This window comes from Chiloscyllium plagiosum, chromosome 4 (assembly GCF_004010195.1).
Source record: "Chiloscyllium plagiosum isolate BGI_BamShark_2017 chromosome 4, ASM401019v2, whole genome shotgun sequence".
Classification (NCBI taxonomy): domain Eukaryota; kingdom Metazoa; phylum Chordata; class Chondrichthyes; order Orectolobiformes; family Hemiscylliidae; genus Chiloscyllium; species Chiloscyllium plagiosum.
Genome location: NC_057713.1, coordinates 6,636,410 through 6,657,473, shown reverse-complemented (window position 1 = coordinate 6,657,473; position 21,064 = coordinate 6,636,410). Strand labels below are relative to the sequence as shown.

The 21,064-nt window shown below is 41.2% G+C and overlaps 1 protein-coding gene across 2 annotated transcripts in view; it reads left to right on the top strand.

Moving 5' to 3' along the window:
* Window positions 1-21,064, top strand: part of trappc8 (trafficking protein particle complex subunit 8) — a 149,252-nt gene that overhangs the window by 69,849 nt on the left and 58,339 nt on the right. For both annotated transcript variants that reach the window (XM_043687640.1, XM_043687639.1), the window contains 4 exons: window positions 5,605-5,720; window positions 6,407-6,557; window positions 15,509-15,609; window positions 18,827-18,932. In XM_043687640.1, coding sequence (XP_043543575.1) covers window positions 5,605-5,720; window positions 6,407-6,557; window positions 15,509-15,609; window positions 18,827-18,932 — 474 coding nt within the window. The remainder of the gene's footprint in view (window positions 1-5,604; window positions 5,721-6,406; window positions 6,558-15,508; window positions 15,610-18,826; window positions 18,933-21,064) is intronic.

Here is a 21,064-nt window from a genome sequence, read left to right as displayed (position 1 = left end):
CAGCCTGTTCTATGGTCCGGGTCCATTCCTGATTCGTGGTTTTTGAAATTAACGACTTTTGGCGCGCAATTTCATGTCTGTATTTGTGAAGTCTGTTGTGCGCGTCTGTGATCATTACCTGGATCATCCTGAATCCGTTCTGTCTGGTTGTGTCTCTGGCTTGTGGGTTGTTGACTGGCGGTCTGTATCTGACACTTGGTGGAAGCATTCTATTCTTTCGGCATTCATGCAGGAACCGGAGTTGTTTGTATGTGGCGCTTAGGTGGTTAGCGCAGGATTCCCATTTCCTGGCTTGTCTTAGTGTCTCTCGCCCATAGGTGTTCAAAGTTTGGGTGAAGATTTGTAGCTTGGGTGCTCATTGTTATGGTTTTGTTCGACGAGCTAGAAATTTTTGTTGCAAACGTTTCGTCCCCTGTCTAGGTGACATTCCAGGTGAGTGAAATTGGAGCAGGGTTCAAGCCTGAGCAACTGAGACATCACTGCAGGTTTTCAAACTGGCAGCTGAATCTGTTCTTCAGTGCATAATTCATGCATCGTCAGGATAGTGAGTTCTAAGTACACTACCTTCCTTTTAGGACCAGTATAAAGCAGCTGCCCTTTATGGGAACTAATGCTTAGTTAGACATTCTGGTTAATACGATCTTTGTTTGCTCTAGTACAAATGCGGATTACTCTCAGCAATGATTCGCCACTGCTCTCGCTCACTCCCACAGCTAAAGTAACCTGGGGCTTTTCTTTCTGGTCTGTCCCAATCAGCCACTGGAAAGTGGGAGTAGGCAGTTTTGTTGACTGAGAATGTGCCAAATGGCTTCATTCAGTGTTGTAAATTTTGTTTCCGTGTAAGTTACCTGCGGATGGGTAGGGACTAGTTCTGAAGTTGCTGTAATGAAATGTCATCTTTTTGTCTTAGTTTCTACCTTACACAATTTTTTAGTTTTGTCCAAAATATAAGTATATAATAAATAGCACTGTAGCTTCATAATTCTGTACCATTTCTGTAACTGTATCTACTCTCGGACAAAGTGTAATTTGGCACTTATTCACATAATATAATTTGTGCTGCTGCTGTTTTGCGCGCGCACAGCTAAAACTGCAAGAATTGGGTTTTTGAGTCTTGAGTTGGAGTCTGTTGTAAGGTAAAAGGTTCAACTCCTTTGGGGTCTTAAGTAGATTATCTAGATATTTCTTTCAGTGCTACTGTGACTATCAAATGCGTTGTATGTTGGATAAACATTAATCCAAGTGCCTGTCTGCATTTTCAGGTAAATAGGAAAGATCTTAAGACACTTTTTATTTTGAAGAGCAGAGAAGTTTTCCTCCATGATGTCCCCATTAATATTTATACTCAACTAACTGCAAGAAGCCTCAACGGTCTGGCAGCATCTACATAGAATATAGAACCTTACAGCGCAGTACAGTTCTTTTGGCCTTTAATGTTGCACTGACCTGTGAAATTAATCTGATGCCCATCTAACCAACACTGTTCCCTTATTATCCATATGTATGTCCAATGCCCTTAACGTCAACGAGTTGCAGTCAGGTCATTCCACGCTTCTCCTAGAGTAAAGAAACTACTCCTGATGCCTGTCCTCAATCTATCACCCTTCAATTTAAAGCAATGTCACCTCATGTCAGCCTTCAGCATCTGAGGAAAAAGTCTTTCATTGTCCACCCTATCGAGCCTTCTGATTATCTTCTACATCTTGATTAAGTCACCATTCCATCTTCTGTCCAATGAAAACAGCCTCCGTTCCCTCAGCCTTTCCTCAAAGACTTTACTTCCATACCAGGCAATATCCTAGTAGATCTCTTCTGAACCATTTCCAAAGCTTCCACATCCTTCCTATAATGCAGTGACCAATACTCCAGGTGCAGCCATACCAATGTCTTGTACAGCTGAAGCATGACCTCGTGGCTGTGAAACTCAATTCCCCTACCAATAAATGCCAGCACACCATATGCCTCCTTAACAAGCCTATCAACCTGGGTGGCAACTTTCAATGATTTATGCACCTGGATACAGAGATCTCTGTTCATCTACACCGCAAAAACTTTATTAGCCCAGTACTCTGCATACACATTATTTCTTCCAAAATGAACTATCTCACGTTTTTTCGCATTAAACTCCATTTGCCACTTCTCAGCCCAGCTCTGCATCTTATCTGTAACCCACAACATCCTTCAGCACTATCCCCAATTCTGCCAACCTTAGTGTTATCCGCAAATTTACTAACCCATCCTTTGACGCCCACCTCCAGATCATTTATAAAAATGACAGACAGACAGCAGTGGCCCCAGAACAGATCCTGCGGCACACCATTAGAAACTGAGCTCCAGGATGAACATTTCCCATCAACCACAACCCTCTATCATCTTTCAGCTCACCAATTTCTGATCCAAACCCCTAAATCACCTTCAATCCCGAAACTCCATATTTTGTGCAATAACTCACTGTGTGGAACCTTATCAAACCCCTTACTGAAGTCCATATACACCACATCAACCACTTTACCTTCATCCACCAGTTTTGTCACCTATTCAATGATTAGTTAGGCATGACCTACCCTTCACAAAACTGTGTTGACTATCCCTAATCAAATTATTCTTTTCCAGATGATAAATCCTATCTCGTAACCTTTTCCAACACGTTACCCACTGGCCTATAATTACCAGAGTTGACCTGACTCCCCTCCTTAAACAAGGGAACAACATTTGCTATCCTCCAGTCTTCTAGCAGTACTCCTGTTGACAACGATGACCAAGATCAAAGGTTCTACAATCTCCTCCTTGGCTTCCCAGAGAATCCCATCCGGCCCAGGGGTCTTACTAATTTTCAGATCTTCCAAAATTGCTAAAACCTCCTCTTTGTCAACTGCAATCCCATCTAATCTGTATTCTCCAATGTGAATACTGACTAAACATATTCACTAATTGCTTCTCCTATGTCCTCAGATTCCATACGCAACTTCCCATTGCTGTCTTTGGCCTTAATCTTACTCTCATCATTCTTTTATTCCTGATCTATCTATAGAATGCCTTATAGTTTTCCTTGATCCTATCTGCCAGCAACTTCTCATGTCCCCTCCTGGCTCTTAGCTGTCTCTTTAGATCTTTTCAGGCTAACTTATAACACTCAAGCCCTCTGAGCCATCACACCTCATCCTCACAAGCCTTCATTTTTCTCTTGACGAGAGCTTCAACTTCTTTAGTAAACCATGGTTCCCTTGACAACTACCTTCCTGGCTGATAAGTATATACTTATCAAGCACCTGCAATATTGGTTCCTTGAATAAGCTCCACATTTCAGGTTCATCCATCCCCTGTAGTTTCCTTCCCCATCCTATGCATCCTAAATTTTGCCTAATCGTATCATAATTGCCTTTCCTCCGGTTATACCTCTCCCTGTGGTTTATGCCTATCCCTGCCCATTGCTATTGTAAACATAACCGAATGGTGGTCACTATCACCAAAGTGCTCACCGGATTCATTCCTCAGTACCAAATCTAATATGGCATCTCCCCTTGTTGGCCTGTCTACGTACTGTCAGAAAACTGTCCTGTCAGAAAACCGTCCTGCGCATATTGAACAAAAGCTGACCTTACTCCCAGTCAAGATTGGGGCAGTTAATGCCCCCATAACAACTACCCTGTTACATGTTCTTATCAAAAACAATCTTTGCTATCATGTCCTCTACATCCCTGGAACAATTTGTGGAGGCCTTTTGAAAACTCCCAACAGGGTGACCACTCCTTTTCCTGTTTCTAACCTTAGCCCAAACTACCTCAGTGAATGAGTCCTCAAATGTTACCTCAACTGCTGTAATGTTATCCTTGGTGCATTCCCACCTCCGCCTCTTTTACCATCTTCTCTGCTCTTACCGAAACATCTAAATCACAGAATCTGCAACAACAATTCCTATCCCCCCTCTAGCCATGTCTCTGAAATGGCCACAAAATCGTAATTCCAGGGACCAACCCATGCTATGAGTTCACCCTCCTTATTCTGGATGCTCCTAGCGTTGAAGTCACACACTTCAAATCAATATCCTGGATGCTGGTGACCTCTCGCGACTTTGTAAACCTATCCCTGACCTCACTACCCTCAACCTCCTGTACACTGGAACTACAATTCAGGTTACCCCCCGCTGCATTAGTTTAACCCCCCAATGCCGCTTGCCGAAGAGCATTCGCAAACCTCCCGCCCAGAATATTGGTGCCCCTCTGGTTCAGGTGAAGACCATCCTGTTTGTAGAGATCCTACCTTCCCCAGAAAGAGCTCCAATTATCCAAGAATCCAAAACCCCCTCTCCTGCGCCATCCCTGCAGCAATGTGTTCACTCCACTCTTTCCCTGTTCCTAGCACGTGGCACGGGCAACAAACCCTCGATGATAACTGTTTCTTCCAGCTCTAAGCTTCTATCCTAGCTCCCTGAATTTCTGCCTTAGATCCCCACCTTTCTGCCTATCTATGTTGTTGCTGCCTATGTGGACCACGACTTGGGGCTGCTCCCCCTCCCCCTCAAGGATCCTGAAAACACTATCTGAGTCATCACAAACCCTGGCACCTGGGAGGCAACACACCAATCATAAGTCTCTCTCATTGCCAGAAAACCACCTAACTATGGAGTCCCCAAAGACTAAAGCTCTGCTCCTCTTCCCCTTCCCTTCTGAGCAACAGGGACAGATTCTGCACCAGAAACTTGTGCCCCACTGGTTGCCATTGGTGAGTCGTTCACCCCCCCCAACAGTATCCAAAATGGTATACTTGCTGAGGGGAACCACCACAGGAGATCCCTGCACTGCCTGCCGATTCCCTTTCCTACCACTGACGGTAACCCATCTACCTTCGTACAGCTGTGGAGTAACTACCTCCCTGTAACTCCTCTCAATCACCCCCTCCGCCTCCCGAATGATCTGCAGTTCATCCAGCTCCAACAGTCGAGACATTGATGCCTCCATTTATTTTGAGACCCATTTATTTTAATTTGTTTGTGTTATGACATAGTGTCCTAAAAGGGTCGCTTATGGGCTGTCTGAATGATACCTTCTCAACTGCATGGCCACGTGCAGATTTGAGGATTCATTGATTAAAGGACTGATTTGGACTGGGGTGTACAAAGTTAAAAATCACACAGCACCAGGTTATAGTCCAACAGGTTTAATCACACAGCACCAGGTTATAGTCCAACAGGTTTAATTGGAGCTAGGATAGAAGCTTAGAGCTGGAAGAAACAGTTATCATCGAGGGTTTGTTGCCCGTGCCACGTGCTAGGAACAGGGAAAGAGTGGAGTGAACACATTGCTGCAGGGATGGCGCAGGAGAGGGGGTTTTGGATTCTTGTATCTGATGAAGGAGCGTCGCTCTGAAAGCTAGTGTGCTTCCAATTAAACCTGTTGGACTATAACCTGGTGTTGTGATTTTTAACTTTGATTAAAGGACACATTTTTAGCTTTGTCACATCATCCTACAATGATTTGTTTATAAAACTTTTGCCTTTTCAATTGTAGAGGCCTAGACTGATGCCTTACTCATGTTGTGAATTGTTCAAACAGTCCATCTTTTCGAAATCTTCTGATGTGCAAATCTTCTGATTTGTTTCTGCAGCTTGTATCCAGAAAAGGTCTCAGCCGCTCTTTATTCACTGCTACAAAGAAATGGTTCAGTGGGAGTAAGGTGCCAGAGAAAACCTTGAATGAACTTAAAAATGCCAGCAGTATATTGTAAGTATTTTGGGCTGAAATTCTTGGTTGGAATTTAAAAAAAAGACTACAGACTAATTAATTTCCTAAATTCAAAACTTTATAATGAAAGGAAGTGTTTACCATTGGCCTTGTATGGCTTTGTTTTGAGGTACTGTTGTAGAAAATATTTTGATAAAGATTAGCAATGAGGAGTTAAAATGTGAAGGAAACCAAAGAGGCTGGAGACCTACGTTAGTCCAAGAAATTGAAAGTTCACAGCCTTGAATTGAGGTTGAGGGGAGGAAATGAAAATGAAAAGTCTGAGATTGGAAGGACTTTTCCATCTTGAGAAAAAAGTACAACCAGATTTGCAAAGATTGGTTTAATTTGTGAGTTGAACCTTTCCACTGATGATTTGTTCAAAATTAGATAAATTGTGTGCCAAGGCGATAAATAATAAATATTATAGGCTTAAGTTCATTCTATTTGTGGAAGAGTTCTTAAGTGCTAACCATATAATCTGTTTTTTGGGTGTGTTTGAGTATATTGGTTTGGTTCTGAATCAAAAGTGAGTCACATGCTTGGGTGATGAGTCCATGAAGAAATGCTTCAAACTGGTGTACCTGTGGAGCACTGAAATTGCCAGGTCTGAATTTGGCACTTGCAACAGTCTAGGGTACAGGGATTTAGTTGCTGACTTTGCATTCTGCTTTGATGATCTTCAGGTATCCACCAGAAGCTCCAGAGCTGCAGATAAGAAAAATGGCCGATCTGTGTTTCTTGGTCCAACACTATGACCTGGCTTACAGCTGCTACCATACAGCAAAGAAGGACTTTCTCAACGATCAAGCAATGTTATATGCTGCAGGGGCATTGGTTAGTTCTTAATTACCCTCATTATCGAGCCAATAGGTTGGGCGATTACACCAAAAATGCAGGGTAACTGAATGTTTGAGAACATGTACAGTGTTTTGAAAATTACATTGGTACCTCCATTCTAATACTCCTATTGATTTTAAGGAGTGCGTCTGTATCTGTGCCCCTCTCGCCTTTGCCACAGTTTCTCCTCTTCCTTACCTCGGCCCAGCTCCCAACCCCCAAAAGGGAAAAATAAGTCCCTGTGTAGCAAATACTTTCAGTAAACTCTTCTATTTCCCTCTTTTAAACGAAAGTTACAGCTAAAGCTGCTCAGTGGGTTTAAACAACAGTGTCATGTTAATTATTCTGTGGAGGTGCTGCTGTTGGACTGGGGTGGACAAAGTTTAAAAATCTCTCAATACCAGGTTATAGTCCAACAGGTTTATTTGCAAGTACTAGCTTTCGGAGCACTCTCCTTCAGGCAGCTGTGGTGTAGGGTCATAAGACTACAAATTTGGAGCAGCTCTCCGAAAGCTAGTACTTCCAAATAAACCTGTTGGACTATAACCTGGTGTTGTGAGATTTTTAACTATGTTAATTATTGGCAGATTTCTCTGTGGGATTGAGCAGATGTATTTTTCATGTTTACAACTGAAATTTCCTCTAGCTTGAAGCCATAAGCAACAAATCAATGTATGTTGTCGACTGTGTGATGCTGGAAAAGCACAGCAGGTCAGGCAGCATCCAAGGAATTCCTGATGAAGGGCTTATGCCCGAAACGTCGATTCTCCTCTTTGGGTGCTGCCTGACCTTATCTTTTCTAGCACCACACTCTCGATTTTGATCTCCAGCATCTGCAGTCCTCACTTTCTTCAAATCAGTGAATGTACAAAAACCAAATCCCAGCCATGACTATAAATTGCTTAATTTTCCACAAGGAGAGCTGAACCATCTGAGTTATGGCAATCTACTGCTTAGATAAAGGCCCATTGTGTCCACACTGATCAAAAGTAACGACCTAACTATTCTAGGCATATTTTCCAGTGCTTGACCATCAACTTTGTGTATGCCTTGATGTTGTAAGTGCACATTTAAATACTGCTTAAGATGTTATGAGGGTCCCCACCTCCCTTACAGGGAGCTCCTGATTCCCACCACCCTGAGTGAAAAGGTTTCTCATCCCATCTCCTTTAAACCTTCTTGATGTTCAGTGGCATTATTTGTAGTACACCAGTTAACATGGACTGGACCAGGTATATAAATAGTCTGGGAATTCTGCAATGGTAGTTTGCTTCCTGTTTCCCAGTGCCTGTGCTCCAGCTAAAAGGTGCAAGTTAGAAGTATGAAAGAAAATTGTTATCTAGCCTAGAAGAGTGCAGCTGAAATCTCAAGAAGCTGTACACCATCCAGTATTAAACCCATATCCACAAATATTCACACCCTTCACCACTGACGCACAGTAGCAGCAGTGTGAACCGCAGTAACTCATCGCCAGCACCTCTCGAATCCGTGACCCCTAGCATCTGGAATGAAAAGGGCAACTGATGCATGGGAACATGACCTGAAAGTTCCCTTCCAAACCCCACGCTGTCCTGACTTGGAAATATGTTACCGTTCCTTCAATATTGCTGGGTCAAAATCCTGAAACTTTGTTCTGGATGGCATTATTCGTGCACCCCAGAAACTGCAGGGATTCAACTCCTCATCATCTCAAGCAAATGAGAATGGGTGTTAATGCTGGCCTGACTAACACTGCACATGTCTCACAAAAGTGTTTTAAAAAGTGCATGGTGAGACACATTTGCCTGTTTGATGTCACTTTGAAAGAATTTCACAATAACATGTAAAGAATTATGGAATCGTAGAGAGCACAGCTTTTTTTGAAAATGCATTGAAGTAGTGTCATATCTCTGTAATCCTTCAGATATTTTTCAGGTTATCTTTAGAAAGTTACTGTTGAATTGATTGCCATGTATTGGACCTTCCATATCTTTACTGTGATTCTAGAAATAGCAAAGATGCACCCACTCCTGTTTTTAGGTCAAACCTCACCTGAATGAACACTTAATCAATAGTAAAAATGTTTTACTACCTTAAGACAAAAGTTGCTTAAGGTTCTTGTATTTCTACAATACCTTTCGTTCTGAAATGAGGTACTTATTCTGCAGTCTTGTGCTCAAAAGAAAATTTCTGAATTCAAATTCTCTATCTCTGTTGAATTTATAATCTATTAATTCTCTTTGATTATCCTCCCTTCAAAAAGATGAAAACTGAGTAGAAGCTGTTTCCTCATTAATTCGCTTAATTTGGTAATCCTCATTCAGTAATCAACCTTGGACAATTTCTAGATGCCAATACTTTTATTCTATTCAAGGTTTGTGTGAAGATTTGTAGCTCAGGTGCCAGTTGCTGTGATTGTGGGTATGTTCACCAAGCTGAGAAGTTGATTTGCAGACATTTCGTCCCTTGCCTAGATGACAAGAGACAGTACCACTGCGTTTCACAGGAGGCCCCAAAGCACTGAACATGTCATGTAGACAGGGGACGAAATTTCTGCAAATTATCTTCCCAGCTTAGCGAACATACCCACATCTTTTATCTTCTAGTCTGGAGCTTAATCTGGAGTCACTAGTTCAATTGTGACTTTACTTAGCTGAGTTACCCTTCTGATTATGTTGAGGCTGTGGCTATGCAAACAGTGAAGTGCAGTTTTAACAAAGCCCTTGGTTTATTTTGCTGTTGTCTTGAACACACCGTTCATTATCTACATACATGGTTCCTTTTTCCACATGTACAGAGGAACCTCGATTATCCGAATACCAGTTGTCTGAATTTCAGAATATCTGAAGATGATCTCAAGGTCCTGATTTGAAGACATTATATCAACGAGGTGTTACCAACAATGATCGCGTCTTTTGTTTAGTGATTAAAAGTGAAATGCTGCGAGAACATTCCTGTACATTTGATGGGAGCCCAGGCACTGTCTCCAAATGACTGACCACCTGCCCTCCCCCTCTCTCTCCACACTTTCCCTGGAGTTCTACACAGGGGTGTACCCTAATCCCCCCTTCCCTAGATAATTTCTCCAGCATTGTTGTGCACAGGGCAGAGTGGGAACTTGTCAAAAGGTTGGGTGTGTGTGTGTGCACGCGTGCGGCTGCATATGTGTGTGCTATTTTGAGACTCACCCCCTCCCAAAGGTAGCAGCAATCTTGCTGTAGGTGTCCAGTCCGGCTGCTTTCTCCATTACTTCATTTTGTTCTGGAGTCCCATTGGGGAAAAGAGATGAGGCATCTGGCCACTTCACTCAATCTGCTGTCTGGAAACATGCGAGGTGTGCTGCTGTCTCGGCTCCTGAAAGGGGAGCAGACATAGCAAGTGCTCCCCCCTCTCAATCCCATTGAAGTGAAGCAGTGGCAGGAAGAGGCTTCAGCAATGCTGCAAGTCCCTTACATACAAGTGAGTCTGCTCAGAAACAAACGCTGAGACAGAGAGGGAGCAAGGCAGGCCGAGCAAGGAAAAAGGAAACTTCAGAAAACTGAGTCCTAGAGAAGAGGCATGGAATCAGTTATCCGAATAATCAATTATCCGAATGAAGTGCTGCCGACCCATCTCGCTCGGATAATCGAGGTTCCTCTGTATAACATTTTTATCAGTGGTTTAAACTGTTGGCATTATTTAGCATTAATGACTTATTTTTGAACTACTTCAGTATTTTGCTCTCCTTTTCATCTATTTACATTACTTTGATTTTCTTAACTCATCTCCCTGAGCCCATCTGAATTGGCTAACTGCAGTCCTTATCTCAAACTCCTTTTTATCTTTGATGTACTGCTCACTGAGATTTCAGGAGTATTTATAAAAACAGAAAAAGTCAATTCAGAAATAAAAATACTAAAACCAATCTCAGTGGAGGGCATGACTTTAGCAAAATCAGGAACAATTTATTTAGTGGTGGTACAATTATGCAGTTACTCAAAGATTTCAACAACTTGCGTTTGTGTTTTAGGATGCCATAGACGAATAGAAACAAATGGAGTTAAAAGAATAACTGTAACAACTTAAATGTTTAAAGGAAAAAGTGGAGTGAGGTTAGATCAGCTCAAGAGGAAGTTGGGGAGTAAGAGACTGTAAGATATGGCATTAAAAGCAAAATTATTAAAGCAAGTGAAATATAGAGGAAAGCCAGAAAATAGTCAGGTTTTCAAAATAGTTGCATTGATTTGGCTCCAGTGAAGGACTTTTTATTTGTTCACGAGATGTGGCTTCAGTGGCTGTCAACATTTATTGCCTATCCCTAATTACTCAGGTAGTTGAGAGTCAACCATGTTGCCATGTGTCTGGAATCACATGTAGGTCAGACGAGGTAAGGATTGCAGGGCAGTAGTGAACCAAATGGGTTTTTCCAGCAATCAACATGGATTCATTGCCATCATTAGACCGTTAATTCCAGATTTTTATTGAATTCGCATTCTTCTATCTACCATTGCAGGATTTGAATTGTGTCCCCAGAAAATTGCCTGGGTCTCTGGATTAATAGTCCAGCAATAATACAACTAGGCTATCACCTCCAAGTCTGATGTCTCCTCAAATCTTTGAGATCTGTGTTTAACTGAAGTTGTCCTTTAGCTCTTATTCAGCCAGATGTCTTGAGGTTGCATTGGGCAATCTTGTAAATGTTTGTGTATCGTGAAAACTTGTAATTTGAGGAAAACCCTCCAGAGGGTGGTAGTTCTCCAATTATTTCAGTTCTTTAGTTTTATAAAACTAATCTGTGGAGGTCAAACCAAGAGCTTCTAAAGCGGTAGAGTAAACTCTATTGTCTAGTCATCGTCAATATGCTGCCTCTTTTTCTGCAGATAGTTATCCAGTTCCCTGTGACAAACCATAATTGAATCTTCCTCCACCACAACCTCCGGTTGTGCAGTCTAGATCTTAACCATTCGTTGTTTTTAGGAAACTTTCCTCCTTTTCAATATTAATTCTCCAGTCAGTCACCTTTTGGTTTGAGACTTTTGGTTCTCAACCCTTCACTAAAGGGTGCAGTTTCTCTTTATTTAGAGCCCTCACAATTTTGGTGACTTATTAATTTTCTCTGCTTAAATAAGAGTAACCTCCAGCTTTTCCAAGAAACCATGCTGGTATGTTGTTTCTGCTCCCTCTATAGTACTTCTGTACAGTCTAGTCTGCAGTCACATTTACCTTCTGCCAACTCACCACTTCCCATAAAATGAAACAAAAGCACATCACAATGGAATTTGCCTCTTTTGAAAAGATAATTCTCAATGAAGCCTGTTGTCTTTGGTTGTAAAACCTAAGATACATGTAAATAGTGTTTTAGTACTGTACTGTTATATAGGAGAGAGCTTGAACAGTGTATGAGAATAAACACAAGTGCATCTTCTGGGTTTTATTCTATGTTGGGTTCATTGCACAGAACTTCAAATTATAGAATCCCTCCAGTGTGGAAGCAAGCCATTCGGCCCTGTTTATCTGAAGACCATCCTACCCAGATCTTGCCACCCCCTCCACTCTATCTCTAGATCTACTATGACTAATCCATCTAACCTGCATCTCTGGTTTGTGGGAGGAAACTGAAGCAGACACTGGGATAATGTGGGGTTTGCACAGCCAGCTGGGAGTGAAATTGACGTTTCCTGTTGCTGTGAGGCAGTGGTATAAATAACCTGCCAATTTGTAATTATAACTCTGGATAAAACCACTTAAAGGTGTTTGCAATAAAAAAAACTTAGTGAACTCAAAACACCTTTCAACAATTAAGAAAATTATACAATAAAAGCAGACCAGCAAAGCCGTAACTTTGTCTCGTCTGCCCGCTTATCTGTTCAGTCATTGCAGTTAGCTTGGAAGTACAACTATGCAGTCTGATATTCCCATTCAACTCTGAAGTCATTTAGACTCAACATGAGCTTACTGTCTGTCCATGAATGCTGTGATCTCCAGCACTTGTTTTCAGTACAGATTCCAGCATCTGCAGTAATTTTCTCCCCTCATTTGTGATTGGTATGGAAACAGGATTCTGCTGGTTTGAGTACTCCCCAATCTCTGTCTGGGTCAGTAGCCAGATGACTGTATAACTCTGTTCCACAGGTTCTTTTATATTTTTTTTCTATTCAACCCAAGCCTCCCAACTTCTCACAAGTTGACTGACCAGGTTAGTTTTGCAACTCTGTCCTGTCTCCATGTGCCTTGACGTGTGAGCTCTCACCTTCTGAAACTCTGATGTTTGCCTCGTCCCTTACTTTCCACTTGATACGTCTGCTCCTCCCTCCAATTCATCCTTGCTACACAATATGTGGGACATTCCAACTAGCTGCATCACTGCATTTTAGATGGAATGTGGGGACTTGTAATCTGAGGAGTGGAAGCAGTAAAATGTGAGACGCAGGCAGTCACCTGAGGGTGGAACCAGGTACCTGGCATTGAGGCAGCAGTGCTAACCACAGCCACAGTGCCATCCGTACCTCTCTGCAAATGACTCTTGTGGAGAATAGCAATCTAGTTGTAACTAGCTGGCTGTCTGAAGCTAATTTGGATGAGAGCATCTCAGAGGAAATCATTTCTGTTATATCTACCTGTGCTAGCTTTTATTTTTGATTACCTTTTCCTGCACCTCGTGGTTTGCATCACCTTTTGTGCTGAAGTCACTGAGCATGTTTAGCTTGTCTAACTTTGATACTGCAGCCCTCAACGAATACACTTTTCCCTTTGCTTCATAAGTTAATAGTGCCCATGCAAGTAGTAGGTCTTCTGGTGTACATAAAGTATATTGTCCATTGTCGTGCAGGGAGAGTTTAAGGATCATCAACCAAGAAGTAACGCTTGTGGGATGGCAGGTAACTTACTGATACAAGTATTCCAAATAGCAAAGCCTGCACCAGCTTTATACTCTCCAAAGAACATGTAGCTGACCTTGATTTTCCTTGAGGTCATTCTCATTGCATCTTAGAATCACTGCAGTATGGAAGCAGACCAATTGTCCCATTGAGTCCACACCGATACTCTGAAGAGCATCCCACCCAGACCTACTCCCCCTACCCTATCCCTGTAATTCTGTATTTGCAATGGCTAACCCCCACAGCCTGCCCATCCCTGCATACCAGTGGCAATTTAGCATGGCCAGTCCACTTAACCTCCACATCTTTGGACTGTGGGAGGAAACTGGGGTACCTGGAAGAAACCCATGCAGACACTGGGAGAATGTGTTTAACTCCATGCAGACAGTCACCTGAGGGTGGAATTGAACCCGGGTCTCTGGCACCATGAGGCAGCAATGTTAACCACAGCCACTGTGCAACCCATACTACTTGGTTAGATGATTCTTGCTGAGGGTGATAATCTAGATGTTGTTACTAGCTGGCTGTCTAATGCTAAGGATATCAGATCTGCCGACTGTGGTATGCTCTAGGAGGACATACAGAATCCATGTGCCAGTGGTGACAAATGTCACCCTTGCTTTGATTTTTGAGATTGACTTGTGTCTGTGCTCTTGTGATCCTTACCAGGAAGATGAAAGAAACCATTTCTCGCTCTTAGTCACTTGTGGGTGCTGCCTAGTTCCACATCCTCCAATAAAAATGTTTGTGTGGCTTGATGGGCTAGGCACAGGTTCCTGGCTATAGCTCCCAATGAAACTACGCCGCCTGCTATGTTGCTTGCCCATTACCACTGGGCATGTGATAAATAGATAATTGATAATACTGTAGAAAAGTGATCAACTTGTGTGTGAATTAGATTAGAGTGAAGGCACGTTGCATATAGTTAGCCTCACTTGCTGACCTATTTTGGTCTTGCAGTAAGGCTAATCGAGATTGCTGGTTACCCACTATATCCAGATCCAACACCAATGTGTCAGTCAAGCTGTGTGTTTCGTAACATCAATGCTGACCCATCTTCAAAACCATTGGCTGTTAAATTGCTGTCATCTGACCGCACGTGATGGGGGTGAATGACCTCTTTCCTGGATAGATCATTCTGGCAAAGTTAGTATATGCACTTCAGTGAATTGAATCTGTCTTGCGTGGATGCCTTTTTTGAATATCCACTTTAATCTTGTAACCACGAGCAATTTACCTTTTGAAGCTCTGGCATTTTGTCATTAATTATAGTTTTGCCCTTCCTTAGAGAACTCTGAATAGAAAGACGAACAATTTAGTGGTCATAAATTATTCAAGGCAGTACATTTGAACATGGTCATTATTTTGAATATTGCTGAAAAATATTTTTGATTTGCACTCAGAACATTTGCAAAGGAGAATAACATTTTGTTGTATAAAATGAGTGGTAATTCATTGGCAAGGTAGAATTGTTGTCTTGGAGAATGCTCCGGTTAGATGACTGTTAACGACTACGCTCTTATGGTTGTATGATACTCTCTCTTTATGCCACATGATCTATCTGTGCTTGGGCTGTATCAAACAGTATAACCTTTTGACTGTTTGTGACAGGCAAAATACTGACTGTATCCAACTATCCTAAGCTTACAAGCCAGACCAGTGTGCAATATTATGATTCCGAGAAGGGGTGGGATTGTCAAGTAATTGTGTGCTCAGAATCATTGTGTTAACTCATTCACAATAATTGGGCTCATGCTGTGATACGCTTGTGTATACAGGAAGCTCCACATTAGTAAACACAATTGTATTCTTTGCAGAAATGAAAAACACGTATACGTTGTGCCAGGTTTCTGGTGAACCTTCCTGATGATTGTAAATGAAAATCTTGAACTGTCTTTCTCAACATTACAACCAAACAACTGTAATTTTCATCCTCTTGCCTAAATAATATTGATATTTCATGAGATTTTTATTGCATATGTTTGCTCCATTTCAATGTATATAGGATACTACTTCAAGACTAAATAAACTATATATTATAAAGTTGCACTGTCAAAATGCTGTATGTTATACTTGAATAATGCTTCCTTTTTTGTAAAAATTTTATCAAAGGAAATGGCAGCAGCATCCGTTTTTCTTCAGCCAGGAGCACAGAGGCAGTATCCCAGCCATTACATGGAAACAGCTATTCAGACGTACAAGGATCTCTGCAAGTATGTGCCATTTTCATCATTTGGGAATTAACACAAGTTGAGAAGGGACTAGAATTTCTAACACTGTTCTTGTTTGAGGCTGTTTTGAGGTTAGGAGCCAGTTTTGAGTTTGGTGTGAAGCCCTTGATTTGGGAGAGTGGGAGGAGGAGTTGGTAGCTTAATCGAGCAAGTGTCAAAGTGGACTGATCATGTAGAATGGGACTTAATTCATAACGCAACAATTACTCAACTCTGTGCAAAATGATGACCGTAAAGCAGATGATTTTAAGGTTTAAGGATTCTTTTGAGGTTTGACTTGTCATGTATTGAGAAAATGATGTAATTATAGACGGTTTTGTTTTCTCATGCTTGAAATATTGTGAAGTTCAAGGGGCAATGAATTTTTCAGATAGTTGTGAATGGTTATTGATATAACCCAAGGATATTCGTGCACACAAGTGCTGAAAAGATAATAATGGAGCCCATGTAGTTAAGATCTGAGGTTATATAGGTTCAGTGCCAATGGAAGGATATTGAATCTATGAAGGATGTAGAACAGATACATGCTAGCTTCCTCCTTATGGAAAGCAACATAAAAATTGTTCATTCTGTTTTTTTCTTGACTTTGAATCAGTACTAAGTTTCCTGACTTTTATTTGTGCACAGCCCAATGTGAAACTGAGAGGCTTCAATCAGAAAGATTCCATCTTTAATTCCAAGTCTTTGGTTAGGTTAGTTGTTTAACTGTATGATGTTGTAGTGACCTCCATGTTCCTGGACTAATGAAAAACCAGTTGGGGTTGCTGCTCTTGAACTCTCCATTGACCCTTTGTCTGAACTAGGTGTCAATGTTGGATTATTTTGGGATTTGTTGATGTCAGTGTGTACCCCACTCCTTATTAAATGCCCTGTTTGCAGAGGGTCTTGTTTGACATTAATTGATTGGAATGAAGATTGGAAAAAAATCAGTAAGGTCATTTGAATTTTACCATGCATCAATCATTTGGACTGATAGAAAATGTTAGCATTTTTTAAAAAACGTTGCATTTATTCATTAGAGAAGGGGTAAGACTTTAGTTTCCAATTTTAGAAAACCATACAGGATATTGCTACATACATGTGAACCCAAATTCAATCACTTATTTGGGTATAAAATGTTCAAAATCAATGCATGGAAAGTCTTTGTAGCTAGCAGATTAACTAATATATTTAAATTCACGTGAACTTTTAGTAGACTGGATACAGCTAGAATTAAGGCAAGTAAGGTTGTGCTTGGAGTGCCAGTATTGTATTTTTAACCGAATGAACTGCAGATGCAGGAAACCATAAAGATAGAAATTGCTGAAAAAGTTCAGCATGTCTGGCAGCATCTGTGAAGAGAAATCAGAGTTAACGTTTGGGTAGAGTGACCCTTCATCAGAACTTCTGAGCAATGTGCTGACCTTTACCAGCAATTTGTTTTTTGGTTTTCAATTCTTAACAGTTGACTGCATTTGAATTTCTACAGTAGTTTCCACTAGCTTTAAGCACTTAGCCCTATCCACCGTTCCCATCTTTCTTTTGTCCTACCTAATGTGTATTTCAAGCTTCCCCTTTGAAGCTAGGTAGCAATGACACTGAGTCAACAGGCTCATCAGCTCTTCCTATGCCTGCCTTCTGAACTCCTCTGCAAGTGCAAACAGTTTCTCTGCATCCAACTCTCTTTGTAATTTTAAAAAAATGTTCTGTTGGTCTCCCCTTTTTCCTCCAAATAAAGAAACTCATCCGGGTCAATCTTTTTGTCATGTCATGTTCTTGTAAATCTTCCCTGTATTTTCCCAGTGCTTTGATACTATTTGCAGGATGTGTGATACAACAAGTGTGATCTAACCAAGATTCTATTTCAGTTTAAAAGTGTCATCTTTTATATTCTGTAACTTCAGTCATTTTGTGATACAAACAAAGATGGGCTAATTCTTCTTGGAGCTGAGAAGGTTAAGAGGTGATCTTACTGAGGTGTTCAAAATTATGAACAATTTTGACAGGGTAAAGAAGGATTACCTGTTTTCAGTGGCTGGTGTGCAAGTAACTAGGGGTCGCAATTTCAAGTTTGTCAGACAAAGAACGAGGCTTGATGAGAAATGTTACTGACTTGTTAGGATTTGGAATGATGTGCCTGGAAGAATGTTGGAAGCAGATTCTGTGCGTTTCAAAAGAGTTAGACATACATTTGAAAGTTTATCAATTTGAAAATAGAGGATTATGGAGATAGAACTGGACTAGCTGGGTAGCTGGGACAGACACAAGGAGCCAAATGGTCTCCTGTATGTTGACTTCTCTGAATCTGTGCATTTATTATCAACTTGTCTTGCTAATTTTAACAATATGTAATTATTTTGTCTTCCAAGGAATATGTAACCATTATTCTTCCTGCCAAACTGACTCGGCAGCACACCACTTGCAAATTTCTGCTAAACCTGAGATCACGCTTGATTCCTACCCCCTATGCAGTAATCATTTTTCTAATTCATTCTGTTTCCTGCCCTTTTTCTTCCCATTTTTCCTTTGTCCTGAATTTTTGCTGAAATATTTGAAGGCAATTTGAGAGGGCTTTGTCGAAGCATTGAGATACACCAGAAGAAATGAATTACAGCAAAATGTGAGCTGAGTCTAAGCAAAATGTGAATTTTTACAGAGGGCCATTGCATCCAGCCTTGTCCTTCCCCCAAATATCAAATCTTATGATAATGCTAAGAGGGTACAGAGCAGATTCTTGGTTTATTTTTGAGAATATATTTTAACACTTGATGTTGAAAATTTAATGTCAATCAAGTTCATGTTGGTGTTGCGTTTAACACTGAGGATGAGTACAGTGTGGGATACAGCTTGTCTGTAAAGATTCATTTTTCAACACCAGTAAATGTTAGTTTAGTATCTGGTATGGTGCAGCTGGATGCAGATTCAATCTGAGTTGCTGAAATTAATTTGGCAGATGATTTTGGTAGAACGACCGTGCTTTGACTATGCTGGCTCAACAGCTTTACTTTGGTTCTGTCGCAAGTGTCATACGTAAGACATTATCAGTGGACAATTGGGCTGAGATCCTCTGTCTTGTTCATCTAATTAGAGTTGCTTATCAACCTTGTTACCACTTAGTGAAATCCAGCAGTTGCTGTAAGCCACAAGAAATTTAATATTTTGTTTTGGTTAATTAAATGTTACTTGGAATTTATTTTTTTTGAAATTTATTCCATCTTAGGAACTTGGTACTTGCTGAAAGGTGTACTTTGCTAAGTGCAGAAATTTTAAAAAGTCAAGCCAAATATTCAGAAGCTGCAACACTCCTTATCCGGATGACAAGTGAGGTAGGAGAAGTTCGAAAATTCCTTGAATTTGGAGTTTGATCATTTGGCTTTGCACTTAAGTTTTGTATAATCTGAAAATGGAATTTTTCACAATTTCATAAATGGAGTGAAAATGTTTTATAAAATTTATTTCCTCTAATTTATATATCATTTATTATTAATGAGTCATTGCCTATATAGTTGATGCAATAGTATGTGGGAAAATAAGGCAAGTGACCTGTTGGTAACATGGTGTATGAATTTTCCACATATGCCATTTTTGTGCATTACTGCAGCATAAATCAAGTGTAAGATTTTGGATTATAATTTAAAGAACATTGAATCATTCAGTACCATTTAAGGTTTTCATTCAGCTTCAGTGTGCTTTGGTCTCAATCCATTGGGGGCATAATGCTTTTGGTTGTTTTTCTCAGGCTATCTGAAGTCTCATGTCAACTTGTGTAAAAGTTTCTTGCCTTGGGAGTTTGAGTACTTTTCATAGTCTACTACTGATACTTTGGTTATTTTGGCTGATATTTGCCACTCGGGCTTTCATCAGTGGAATGAGGTTTGAAAGCTGAGTCTGAGTACCCTTCCCAATGAATTCAATGAATAGCATAACCAGAAGGTGGCTGTTCAATTCTTTGAAGAGCAATTTAGTTTGTTCCACTCACCCACTGATTGAGCTTTGTTTTTTTTTCATTGTGTCTCATCACTGCATGGTTATTGTTTGAACAAAAGGCAAACTGAATATGATTTGACTCCCTGGAAAATTAAGCTGACCTTATCATTTCGGAGTTGTGTGTTACTGGAAAAGCGCAGCAGGTCAGGCAGCATCTGAGAAGCAGCAGAATTGACGTTTCGGGCCAGAGCCCTCCTTCAGGCCCTTCCTGAAGGAGGGCTCCAGTTTCAGTTCTTAGTTTGTGTTAATGAATCAACATTTTGGATTCTGATTTTGAAATGTTTCTGTACTCCCAGAAAGCCTTAGTGTTTAATTTTCATAATTAAGTTTGAAAGTACAGTACATTGGATTGGCTCAGGCTTGGAGGGCCGAAGAGAATGTTCCTGGGCTGTAAATTTTCTTCCTTTGAAAGAATGCCGATACCTGGTTTGTTTTATTTTTGAAGAAGTGAATAAAAGGACAATGTATTTATTTTAATACATTTCTTGGTACCTATCTAAACATAATTGCTTGCTGACTGAAGATCCTTTCCCTGGGTTTATATCCCAGGCTGTTAGTAGTTTCTGCTTTGGAGATTTTGGCATTCTCAGTGACCACTCTGTTGCTCCCTGCTCAGTTCTCCTCTTTCTTAAAAAGAAGCCCTCTTGTTGTGAATCCAGCATAAACCTGATTGTGCTCTTGAAGAGGGACTGGAAGCCTGCTCAATGCTGTTGGCTGAACAAGATGAGTACAGAGATTCCAGAGGGGAAGAATTTGAGCTTGGTGATGCCTACCCCATACATGGCAGACCACCAACCAATATTGAACTCCACTTGGAAGTTCGGAGGATGGAAAGGGCACAGAATTTACGCTAAGTGGAGACTTTGTAGCATCACTGCCAATCAAGCTAGACAAGTGACATAGCTGCTAGACAAGTGACATAGCTGCTAGACTGGATCAGTAGAAGGTTCTGAGCAAACAGAAGTGGAAACTACATGATCTTATCCTCACCGATCTGCCTTTTGTAAATATCCATGGCCATTATTGGTGGGAGTGACCACTGTGCAGTCGTTGTGAAGACAAGGTCCTGTCTTTGCTTTGAGAATCTTTTGTGCAGTGTTGCGTGGTACTATCACTGTGCTAAATGGGTCAGACTTTGTACAGATCTCCCAACTCAAAGATGGGCATACATTCAGCACTATGGGCATTTGCAGCTGAATTGTCTTCAATTAAAATCTTATCTCTTGCCAAACGCCAGCTCGCAGATACCTCCTCCTACTGCCCCCTTGACCATGACGCCACCCCCCACCACCAAACCATCATCTCCCAGACCGTCCATAACCTCATCACCTCGGGGGATCTCCCATCCACCGCCTCCAACCTCTTGGTCCCACAACCCCGCACCGCCCACTTCTACCTCCTGCCCAAAATCCACAAACCTGACTGCCCCGGCCGACCCATTGTCTCAGCCTGCTCCTGCCCCACCGAACTC